This window comes from Chrysoperla carnea, chromosome 4 (genome assembly GCF_905475395.1).
Source record: "Chrysoperla carnea chromosome 4, inChrCarn1.1, whole genome shotgun sequence".
Taxonomy (NCBI): domain Eukaryota; kingdom Metazoa; phylum Arthropoda; class Insecta; order Neuroptera; family Chrysopidae; genus Chrysoperla; species Chrysoperla carnea.
Genome location: NC_058340.1, coordinates 28429144 through 28442578, shown reverse-complemented (window position 1 = coordinate 28442578; position 13435 = coordinate 28429144). Strand labels below are relative to the sequence as shown.

The window sequence follows — 13435 nt, the reverse complement described above, 5'->3', positions numbered from 1 at the left end:
TTGACGATATGTTGTTATATATGTATTTGTTGGGGTTAAATATTATTTCGCGTTATCAACATGCTATGATATAGCTACAGATATAACACCGGATCCTAGGAAATTACAACTTTTTTCAATCGAAAGAACGACACCTGTATAATAATAATTAAAGCAATACACTGAAATTTTAAATAAGTGTTTCTGATCTTTGGTAACTTCTGATTACTGTTCATAGATGACGTTTTTTTATTATTAATAATAGTTTCTTATACACACGAAAATAATTTCAATTAACAAATTATAAAATTTTAATTATTCATGCTATAATAAAGTTTCACTTTCGTCGACAGTCACATCAGACTGACTATCTTGTTACTTTTTTAACCACTTATCAAAGTATTTTTTTTCCTCTTTCACTGGAATTGAAATATATGATGCCTTTTTTTGGTAATTCTGTCCTTTAATCACTGTCGTTTCTTGGACAATGTATGAAATACTTATGACGCAAAAAAGGGTGTTAACAACTGAAATTGATGGGTGTTAACAATAAAATTGATCGTTAAAGTAGGCTGGATAGTCTCATACTATTATCAACATATTTTTACGATTCATGATTAGGGCAAGGCATTAACACTAATTTAGAGAAGAGGTATTTGTGTGTGTGTGTGTGTGTGTGTGTGTGTGTGTGTGTGTGAGTGTGTGTGTGTGAACAAAAAATTATATTGCCTTCGTTGGAGTGCCGAAAGAAGAGTATTAACGGCAACATGATCCAGTCTAGTTTAATTTTTATTAAATTTTTTTATTACATTTTATTATGGTGGGAAGTTATTTGTGTGGACCAGACTCTATCCACTTCTTGTTATTTTTCGTTTTAAAAATGTTTCAATAAATAATATAAGCTTTTGTGTTTTCAATTCTAAATAAGCGCTTTTTGATGACCAATACAAAAACAGAACATATTTTTTTGTACAAGTTTTATAAATCAAATTGAGCGTAAATAAATGCACCTGTGCATATTCATTATATGACTTTAGGCGTACGTGTTTATAAACACAAGCCTACGTGCATTCATACATACACGTAGGTAGCCTGTAACCTGCCAGCTATTATATGAAAAATAGAATAGACTATGAAATCGTTCAACAATAACATAAAATATTGTTTACTACACACCTGTTAGTAATTAACGTATACGATTATGTAACAAAAGAGTTGAAGCCATATATTATTATATGCATAACCTGAAAATGAAATTACTAATTAGTGGTAGGGTGATGTAGTACCTAACGGGCAACGTACCTTAAAACAATCTGTAGGTTCTCGGCAGATACGGTTAGTTACTGGATAGCATATATTTTACATTGTAGGTATTTTATTAGAATACAGGTAGGCTAGAGAATGATTGCTAATAAAGTTATAGAGTTTAGTTTTCAAATAGATTATAAAAAGCGAATTTGATGACTGGTCGAATAGTTTTTGAGATACGAACTAAAATCGATCAAAATATTGCGATATCTCAGAAACTCTGCATCCAATCATTAAATCAACCTGATTTCTATACTTTCTGGGTCAAAATTAGCCCATCCACCGAGTTTCATCAAATTCCAAAACAAAATTTTTTTTCTCGATTTTTTCAAAGGGGTACCGCTTAAAATCGGTCGATTTTTCGCCCTTAAAATCCCCTGCCTGAGATTGCTGTAATCCACATGTAGCACGGTTGGCTTATTGTCAAAATAAAAAAAACTCCATGTTGTTTCCTTTTTCAATCGATTCTTACCTCCACGAACTAAACTATATTACTGAACGATGTTTTTAATTTACTAAATGCCATTGTATAAAAATAATATCTTTATAAAATATAATGGTTTATATAATGAAATTGTATATAATATAACATGAAAAATAAACACCTTCTATAATTATCCTCATATTATTTTATGTTGATGTTCTTTTAATGTAAGATAATCTCCTTTATCCGTACGTGAAATGAAAAACTTTGTCTAAAAGAGAAAAAAACTCCGTATAATATTAAAAAATTAAATTTTTTCCTTTAGATTTACTTTAGCTCTTCGTTAATATTAAATTAATTAAGGACAATGAAATTTTTACCTCATATTTTGTCGTAATTATTTTATAATGAATTTTATAGTTGATAAACAATTAAACTTAGACATAGTAGACATAAATTTATTCACTGACGATGATTCTATTTCAACCGAATTATCGATATTAAACGGGATGTTAATTTGTTGTAAGTTTTTCAATTGTATTTAAACCTAAAAATGATCCTTGAAAAACCGTCAATAAAATTAAAACTTAATTTATTTTCCAAATTATAATCTTTTCAGTGACTGTATTATTCTTAATGTGATACAGAGAGGGCTTCATTATCGGTTGACCTTCTTTCTGGGCTTTATACTAAGTGTCAGGCAAAGGGAAAAAAAAGTTTTTTTGCGCTTCAGTTGAACTCAAATTGTACTAGTAAAGGCAATTCTACCATTTGGAAAAATTGTTTTACATTAAAACAATAATTGTTGTAGAAGCGATATGTCTATTTCCTATAATTACGAAAATAAGATATACTTTTGAATACTGTTTGGAGATTGTGGATGTGGAAGGAAGAAGTGGATTTAAATTTTACAATAGAAAAAAATTATCCTCTATGTTATCCTCTGCTAACAAAAATGGTTTATTTTTAATTTGAATATGCACTAAAAAATTTAAATAATTGCAACAATTTTTAAATAACATTTTTTTGTGACTATTAAAACTAAATTTTATTTTTGTAAAAACAAATTTGTATTAAAATTTTGGACATTTTAATAATATATCCGGTTTAACTAAAAACATTTTTGTAGTAAAATTTAATATAGAAACCCAGATACGACCTCTATATAAAGTTCGAAAACTGTCAATTACAACACTTTTTGATTACTTACTAGATTGTAGAAACAACAAAGCATTAATACTAAAAGTTTTCGATATTTAACTATTATTTTATGAGGAAAAAAGAAAACTTTTAGGTTGTGGCCTTAACTTTTCTTTATAAATATATGCTGCATCATAACTACCAAATGGATCAAGATATTTCACGGTCGTATTTTTGGAAGCCGTTTTAGTCGAGGATGGTTGTAACGGGCTTTTTTTAAACGATCAGTCTCTTACGGTTTACGTTAGATCTTTTTTGAACACAGTCCAATGTAAGGGAGAGAGTGAGCGCTACTGAGCCAAATAACTGATTTTACTGAGCACTTAAAGATAATCAAAAAGGTAAATGTTACCTTAATCGTCATAATCAGTTAATTAAGTTCTTTTTTTTTTTTTTAAATATTTACTATGTGATTAATATTTTTTATTTATTTAATCTACTTTAATGGACATTCTGTTCATTTCCACATCTTATCCATTCAATTATCTAAAAAATAGTTGAATCAGTTTTTTAATTTAAAGGCTTGTTTAATTGAGATGGCTGCTAGTTAGCAAGCTTTTTTCAAAATTTATAAAACCTTTTAAGGCTAATCGGTGTTTCTCCGAGAAAATATATAGATATACATGATTATAACTTTCACTTTAACATTTCTTGTTTTATTTTTCAATTAATTTTTTGTGAGGTAAAGCAATACACAACGAAAATTATTTTTATGGTAAATTATTTAAAACTCAAACCAAAAAGCATTTCTATGCTGCTACTAGACTGCTACGGATGGCATCGATTAAAACAAATGCATTTTGACCATTGGAAACAAAATATTCGTAATTGTTAACAGAGTTACCATAAAAAAATGGAAAAAAATGTACATATTTAATTCATCCAAAATATTCTACAATCATTTTGGTACATAAATTTTCATTCGTCAAAATAAATTACATATTCATTACTGCAATATTTATACTCATACATAATTTATTGAATCTCTCTCTGCTAATATAATGAATTCAAAATAATATATTTATTTCGTAAACATTAACAACAACTAAGGGATACAGGTCTAGGGTCAAGCGTAGTATTTGATGGTCCGGGGAATTTGAGAGACGATGGTCAAATTTCTATACGCCCGAAACCTTTACAATTTATGAGTATTCATTGAGGACATTATTCAAATATTTCGCTAAAAGGCTACTTAACTGGATCCTGTAAACCATCTAGGATTACTAGATTAGTAATATGATATGATATTTGTAGTATGAAATAGCACTATAATAGCATTTTAGCAAATCCTGTCACGGCCACTTTTCGAATCCAATACTCATAAGTCGTGGTTTCTTGGATAATGAGCATATTTTTGTAGAAATGTAAGAAATAATATTGAAGTAATGTTTTTGTCTGAATCAGTATCAGCATTAATTACTATTTTGGCACCCCAACGATTTTGATGAAAATTTGAATATAAATAGTATGGGGATATATTTTTTACGGGGGATTTTTCTATGTGAATTTTTTGATAGATAATTTTTTGGAGCAATTCGTGAAGGGATTCTTTCGGGGATTTTGGAAGCAATTTTTGATTTATCCTAAATGTGGATGAATTAACAGTAAGAACATTATAACTAAATACATTATTAAATACATAATAATAATAATATATACATACAATAGCTAACTAAAAAATCCTGCTTTAAACAAGTGAAAACCAACAATTGACTGAGTTAGTTGTTAAAATATCATGAAGAGACAGTGTTGATTATGTAATCGTTTGTTTTTTTCGTCATGTAAGTATGATGATCTTAAATAATTTAGGCCCTCACGGGTAAACTGTGGCGTTTGTTTCATCTTGAACGGTTTACAAAATGCCCCGTTCCTACGGACCCAAGACCCAATCGACCTATGTTGCTTATTTACGAACTTAGTCTCACTGTGCTTACGGACAGTCAGATGGACAGACGGACAGACAACCGGAAATGGACTAATTAGGTGATTTTATGAACACCAAAATTTTGTTTGTAGCATCAATATTTTTACGCGTTACAAACTTGAGACTAGTATACCTTGATACATTTCATTTATGCATGGTATGTTTTGAAATGTAAAAGTGCACACTGCAGTTGTCCCGAATGATTCCACAACACAAATCTAGCCATAATGTTCATGAGATGTATAACTACGTCTGACTCTAAACCTTGCAACAACAAAGGGATACTTTTGTGAGTGTATTAAAGGTGTGTGTATACGTCTACATCAGTTCTATCTACCTATCAAACAAACTGTGAAAAGGGTTTTTAAGTGTCAAGAGATGTTGTATTCATACCTAACGCCTATGTCAAAACATTGTTTAGAACATTTTCTTTTTAAAACAAATTTTGATGTAAACTTTTATCATAACATGAACTTTCTTAAGATTCTTTTTTATTGTATGTTAAGGACAATGTTTTATTAATGTTTTATTAAGTTTTATAAGAGAAAAATAAATGGTAGTGTACTTAAAATTGTCTCTAGAGCTTTCCAAAGTAGATGAAAAATTTTTGTTGCTATCAGGAGATTCCCAATAGCCAAAAATCCATGTTTTCATTCTTCTGAGTTCACATTCCAATAAAGCAAAATATAAAAGAATTTTTTAATTTTGTATTTTTGTTTTTAATTATAAATTTTGGCTCAAGAATTTACAACCAACATTGACAACACAATTTACGGCTCAAATATTTTCGTCTGGAAACTCAAACTATTTGATAATCACATGAATACGATTATTAGTATGTAATAATAGGAAAAATATCTAGAAAAATATATTTCCTAGAATTGTAGCATTGTCTTTAAGTCAGTGGTATATTGTCGTATAATATTATAAATAACATAATAGCCCAAGAGCCAGCAGCCTTAATACAGGAAAAATCGTTGAAGTGTGGTTAAAAAAGACATTTTTTCGGTTATACGAGACTCGGACTAGCCTATGTGCGTTGGATAGAATTTTATTGTACTTGAAAGATTTACTAGCTTGTCTAGCCGAAATCAGGCCCAACAATATGCAAACCTTTTATAATTATTATTGTTGTTGACACTAAGACGGTCATCGTGGATCGCGCATGCTATACGATGCAGTCATAAACTTAATCATTTATGTATATGAATCTTTACCAGTATTTGCAAGTTATACGTGATAGTATTTGTAAGCTTACATAGTCTTTCATATGATGTGACGTAGTACCATGAAAGTATATCTGAATTATGTTTTTTGTCACTTGAACGGATGCATAGTTTTATGAAAATTATTATTTAAAAATATTAATTATCCTTAAATTTTATTAAAATTAGTTTTGTGTTTTCTTATCTACATATTATGATTAATCATTAGAAACGTTTATTCAACCGATTTAGTTTTAGTGGACAAAAGTCTTTTATCAAAGGTTTTAATATTTTTCGGCTTGATTTTGACTGGGCAAGTTTGTAAATCCTTCAAGTACAATAAAAATTCTTCTGGGTCGCATATAACTGAAAAAGTGTCTCTTTTAACCACACTTCAAGAGGGTCGGTTATACTCACCTAATTTTACTGTCGGCTCTCAATCTATAATAATAATGATAACTTTGATATTCTACTATTTTAATTCTTTGTAAAAGACATATCATTTCCTTTCTAAATGAGACTGATTTTATAAGAAAAGAGCATACGGTAGCTGACATATTATTAATGTGAGCTACTTAAATTCATTTTATATATGTAATAGAAAGCTTAATAATAAGTAGCATAACAGAAATAATATTATCTTGTAATGATGACTATGCATTAGACTTAAGAGAATGGAATGACAATATAGAAGAATCTTTATTAAATTGGCCCCTTCTTTTACGCAACAGGACAAAAATCTTAAATACTATGATATATTTAATATATTTCTTCGTTTGTCAGAGTGATTTGGGCAGAATTTTCTTGGTTTCAAGAAAGAAATTTTTGTGGCTTCTAGCTTTAAAGAAAATCTTGCATTAAGTGTTATTCAAAATAAATTTTCTTGCTATGTTGACTGTTATTGGTTCAAGAAAATATTTACTAGAATTTATTTAATTTTTAAGCAATCATATTCTTGAATTAAGTATTACTTAAGATATATTTACCTGTTATAAAAACATCACTAGCCAAGCAACGTGTTTAGATTAAGATGAATTTTGGCATATTTTTAAATTATTTTCATTAAAATGGAATTATTATAATTCCAAGGCAGTTTTTAAGATACATTATATAATTACATTCTTAATGAATGAAGGGAAAGGCGGAGGAGCTAAATAAACAGACATATTTTATTCTAGACAATACAAAATAATAAGTAAGAATATAATTTATATTATCTATGTATCAGAATAGAACGAATAGAACAACAGTTTAAAGACATTAGACACAGAAAACTACTCTATTATATTTCTATGTTAAATAATATATACATATAAGGTATTTTATGAATTTTGTAAGTATTTACATGTTAACGTTTTAATTCTGTCTCATTCCATTAATACATTAAATTTTCAAAAGCGACACAATCAGACCGTACAGCCGATTGTGATACCTACGGCGTTATTTAATCTACTCTTTCTATATGAATATGCCATGTTCTATGTAAGCACATCACAATTACTTACAAGTGATATTTACAAAAAAAACCCCGACAGATGGGCTTTTTAAGGACTACGGTGCCACTGAGAAACACACAGACGCACGCATAAACACTTTAAACTTATAACACTCCTTCTTAAATCAATATCAAAGTGTTGGTCAAAGACATCAGATAAGATGAAGAGGAGACTTAGAGAGCTATCATTTCTTGTGACAAATTTTTGGAAATTTTTTCATTGAAATTGAAATATTTGACTTGACTTTGTTCTTTTGAATTATTGTTTCGAATTACCTAATTATTTTTACCATTTCACTTTTCGAAATGTATTGAGCCAAGTTTATTTGACCATTCATTTCCATAGTAATTATTTATATGTTTAAATTATATGTCATGTCTTTTCCAAACTGAATCGATTTTGAAGATCATCGTCCAATTTTTTAGTCTTTTCGGGTACGGAAAACTTATCTCGCACTTGAAACATAACTAATTTAACACTCTTTGTTAAATAACCAAAAAAATTAAATTCGGTTCATCCGTTCCGGCGCTACGATGCCACAGAGAGACAAATACACAACACACACACATAGCGGTCAAACTTATAACACCCCATTTTTTAGTTCGGGGGTTAAAAATAACTCCTATTGCGGTGACTGAAATCGAAACCACAACCTAAGGCATACCACAACTACGTATAAAACTAATAAAATACTTCTAATTGATCTTAATATAAAGTGTTAAACTTTATAAGAAGGAAGGATAATTGATAACGAAGGTTTTTCTTAAACCTTAAACAACTTAAACCTAGGATCAACAGTTGAGTAAGATGCTTGGATGCTTGTTACCGTGTAAATAGATCTTTATAAAATTGTTTTTTGTGCCCATAATATTTACACGTATTATATTATGTGAATACCATTTTATGATTATATTTTGTGTATATGTTTCAAATATTTTACATTTTATCAAAACATATGGATGCTATTTAATTAACAATATATATTCGTAGCATTTTTTTGAGCTGTAAATTAAATTGTTCAAATGTTATTTACGTACCAAAAAAAAATTTGTTATACATATTGTGTTTACGACTTTATTAATTCCAAATATATGTATGTATATAGTTGATTTGTTGTATAGACGCATACTAGTAACTTTTTAATTACGTTAATTTATTGGAATAAATACCGTAAAATAATACGATTGAATCCACTATAGTGGTTTTTATTTCAATTAAAAACATTTCCTTCTAATAAAATATTCCACTTATCTGTAATCAGTATCAACTTTAATTTAAAGACCGATTCATACTTAAAAAATACCCAAAAAACATTAGCTAAATGATACGCATTCTTAAAAATGGGTTCTAGAAGCTGTAGTTGTTAACAATAGATGAAGAAAACACATATCAAAACAGCTATAAAAAATTTCACTTCGAAGTACACAAATTGTTCTTGAGAAAAAAGGCATTACAGTCTAATTACATAATTCGTCGAGATATTACTTTCTTTCAGACAATATATCAGAGAAAACTTAAAACATCGTAGGTTAGGTTAGGTTAGATTATATTGGCTATCCACGAAGGACACACCTAAGCTATAGAGCCCATTTTGATACCGTATATGTGTTTAACCACCTTTTCGCAGATAATTTCATTTATCAGCTCCTCAATTTCAAAGGCTGAGTGCACCTCCTTCGTGCATATACCATGCACTACACCAGCCCATCACAACTATTAATTAAATTAATTTTGTTGCGACGGCGGAAATCGAACTTTTCTATTTTTTTAACTATTCTTCTTGATTTTATTTTTTAAGTGAAAGAAAATATTGAGAAGAAAGACACTAATTGTGTAATAGGGTATTATCGTTAGTCAAAAATAAATCATGAAATTTGAAAAAAGTTAAATTTTATGTAAAAATATATTTAAATGTTCTGATTTCGAGTCATAAAAGCACTTTTTTCTTTTAAAATATTAAAATTGAAAATCGTAATTTTTAAACTGTATATCACGTGATTAAAAACGCGGGTAAGCCCTGCTGTGATGTCATAGCGGTATGAGTCACAGACCATCAGTTAGTTCAGTGTAGACAGTTGGGTATAATATATACATAGATAAGTATTTATATTTATATTATAATCAGATGTCTATGAATATATTTGTCAAAATTATTTGTGTCATTTCGTATAGTGATACCCATATTACGTCATCAAATTGGATGCCCGCGTTTTTGACAGTTTAAAAAAGGTTTAAAATTTAATTTAAGTTTTTGGCAAGCGTGTGTATTTTTCCGAAATAAATTTTTGGTGACTTTTTATTAGCAAAATCAACATTTTGAAGTACTTTTTCAAAAGTAGTGGAATACCCTATTTATCAAGCACATATCGAATTTTTTTCATACAATTATTCTTTCCTCGGGTCTGATAAAAAAATTCAAAATATTGAATGTAAAACAGCAGGAATCTTGAAAAAAAAAGTGTAACAAACAACATTCTGAAATATGGTTACAAAAAAAAACTATTTGGGTTCGCTTATTGATGAATTGAAATATTATAAAACAAAATATAATGTGTCAATATCATTCGAATTTTTAATTGAACTATTAATTAAATTGAATAGTTTTAATTCAATCCTATTCATGATTGATGTAATTTTATTATTAAAAATTAAATAGTTTTTTTTTCACTTTGACTTGCATAACTAATGTGATATTGACTTTAAAAAATTCAATTATTGATATTTTAATATCATTCACTGTATTTTAGTACCAAACCGATTTCACATCACGTTGCACAAATTGAAGGCTAAAAAATCTGTAATCTGACACGGCCAATCGTTATCAAAAAAATAATCTGTTTAAAGCGATTGTGATCAATATAACCAACCTATACTAGAAATATATTATTCCATAAAATAATGTCTTTATCTAATTTCTTAAAATATTAACTGACTGAAATTTGCCTTGATAAAACTAAGTACTTCAATACCCGCCAGGTTTGCGCAATACTATAAAAGTTACAAGGGAAACCTAACGATTCTGTTTTGTTTTTTTCATGTTTTTACCTTCTTATAAGAAGTATATTAAAAATATTGTAACCACGAATAAATTGAATGTCAAATTTTTGATGTACATCCGTGCAGACGCATGAGAATACATAGCTCGATAATTTCTTAGAACGATATCGAAAAATTTTCGAACTTGAAATTTCAATAGAAATATCTACTTGGCTATCCCCGAATCTTTTTGTAACAAGTTTCTGACAAGGAAGTTATTTTGTATCCATATCAGATTTATTTATATATTCCCTTTCAGAATAATTTAAAAGCTATTTTCCATTTTTTGCAATTGAAGAATAATTTCTTTACGGTGCATGCGAGGGATGTTTTTTCATCTCTCGGAGTATAATAGTAATGAAAAACAGGGTATAAAATAAAAGATGTGGCTGGCCAAAGGGGCATTGTTTCTCAGTGAGACATTTTCCATAAATTTAATATACAGAGTTATTCAAGTGAAACGACGCGGAATATATAACGCTGTGTTTTATATTAACAGCAGACTGTATACGTTTTCATAGAATGAATAACCCTGTATACACTTCATCTCTCCGCCAATTCCAAAAATAGATTGCCAATATTAAGTAAATGAGACAATGGCAGCAAAATGTAGTATAATAAAATTCAGTTTATTAACCTAAGTGCAACAAAATACATTTATTTTTCCCTTCTTTTGTTAAGGGCTATTGTAGCTTATTGTAGACTTGACACTTTAACGTTGAGTATTGCAATTATAGAATATTTCAATCCACTCACCCTCCGCCTTATTACAATTGAATACCCCCAATTGATTGATACAAATATGCAAGTCATGTGAGTTAGTGATTTCAGCATATAAATTATTGTTGTTTTACTGTGATGTAACACAACCAAAAAACAAATACAACAATCCAAACAACATACATATCAAACATTATATATTATACCACGCATACAGAGAGTATATCCATTTCATCGGATACATTACATTCAATTTCATAATGAAACGTGTGAAACGATAACGTGGAAACACAGGTAAGCCTAGGTTGCAGTGGTTATTTGCAGGTCCGTAACTAGTGCGTGGCAAAGGAGACACCCGCCACCGGCACATAAGAAATATGTTAGATGCGCAAAACAAAACGTATGTTTTATACGTAAAACAAAAAGTTAGTAAAGAATCACGTCAAAGGCGGCCATTAATTTACATAAAGTCATAAATTTAAAAAAATTGATTTTTGATAACACAGGACTCCATATTTTTGAAACATATTAGAGCTAGGTTAATTTTGATCGCTAATTTGAAAAATATGACACAAATTTAGTAGGATAACATACTTGGCTTATCCAAATTGGATAATATTTTAATGTGAAAGAGCAATTAAATTTTTTTCATTCCCATGACGTCATAAAGATAAAAAAATCGATTTTTTTGATAACACAGGTAAATTTGTTCCGATCACATTGGAATTTTTGTAGAAACCCACTAATTTTTTGTCATATTTTTTAGCCGCGATATCAGTTTTGCGATAGCTATCACTTATATTCCTAATCCCGGGACCAGGACTCCAAATTCTTATGAACCTAGTGAACCACTGAAAATGTTTGCAGAAAAAGGTATCGAAGTTTGGAGGGAAGATTAGCACTGCGGAATGATCTTTTCAATTTTTCCTTCTCCATCCTTACTTAGGTTACACCCTGTTCAAATAACATATATGCATTTAATATTTATGCATATTGAAAAAAAAAAGTATTATATTGAGTATTTGGCTGTTCTATGTGTATAGTTGTTGCTGTGTTGTTGTATTTTTGAAACTGTCAAGTACAAATATTGCTCGTATATTTACTGACACACTTTTTAGGTATAACATAGTATATTTTTACTATACTATCTATAATGTATCTGCATATGACACATGTCTACACATTATTATTATATGCTTATAGCTTTTTGTTAGTAATAAGCAGCAACCAGCTTGCTACACCACTCATTCAGTACTAGAATGTACTTATGCATAAAAAAGTATTGAAAATTTATTTTTTTGAAACAAATTGGACATGATTTTTTACCTCTATATCTTATGGGATGTTTCCAAATTTTCCGACACTATTTTAAGTGTGTGATCTCTTGTTCATAATATGGTAAAAAGGTTACGGAAATAATTTATTACCGTGATAGATAAAAGGACTTGTTTGGCATTAAAAATCTATTTATGAGTGAAACCACTGCCTTCTTATATGAACAACGTCCCAAATCAATTTTTATTAATTTTATCCTGCCTTTCAATTAAAATCTTTCCGGGGCCCCTTGTCTCTGTGGAAAGTTGGTAAATTTTTTGTCCTTGAAGCACCTTTGATATTACTTGCATTTCGTAAATATTACACCTGAAAATCCAATACTAAGAGGATGCTATTGCTCTTTTCCAATTTTTTATGATACAGAACTCGTATTTGGAAACTATTTCAACAAAGAATATCATTCCTTAACTGTCTAAGCAGAAACGTAGCTCAAGTTAAAGTGTTTTAAATTAATGAAAAAGAATAAGCAAGGTAAAAATGGGTTCTATATATACTTTCTAAAATAATTCGATATTTTCCCCGTTTTATGTCTTTCGTGTGATCAAATCCCACAGGAAAATTTATCTTCAAAACACTAAAAAAGAGTATGCAACTTAAAATACGGAATCCTTATAGTAAAATCTAATTTTCTTTGGTTTGACTAGCAATAAATTTATTAATAAATACAAATTATGGAAAAGTGTTGAAAAATAAATTCAGTAAAATAAAAACAAAATTTTATTTTATTATTCTTCTCTTATATGTGCTAGATATTCACATACAAACACAGAAGACACTATCTTTTGAATTTTTATAGCTATTTTATACA

The 13435-nt window shown here is 28.9% G+C and overlaps 1 protein-coding gene across 1 annotated transcript in view; it reads left to right on the top strand.

The window, feature by feature from the left end:
• LOC123298650 overlaps positions 1–12191 on the top strand; it is a 102815-nt gene extending 90624 nt beyond the window's left edge. Inside the window, exon 4 of the mRNA XM_044880742.1 lies at positions 12059–12191. Within this exon, the coding sequence (XP_044736677.1) occupies positions 12059–12191 (133 nt within the window). The remainder of the gene's footprint in view (positions 1–12058) is intronic.
• Positions 12192–13435: the final 1244 nt, after the last annotated feature.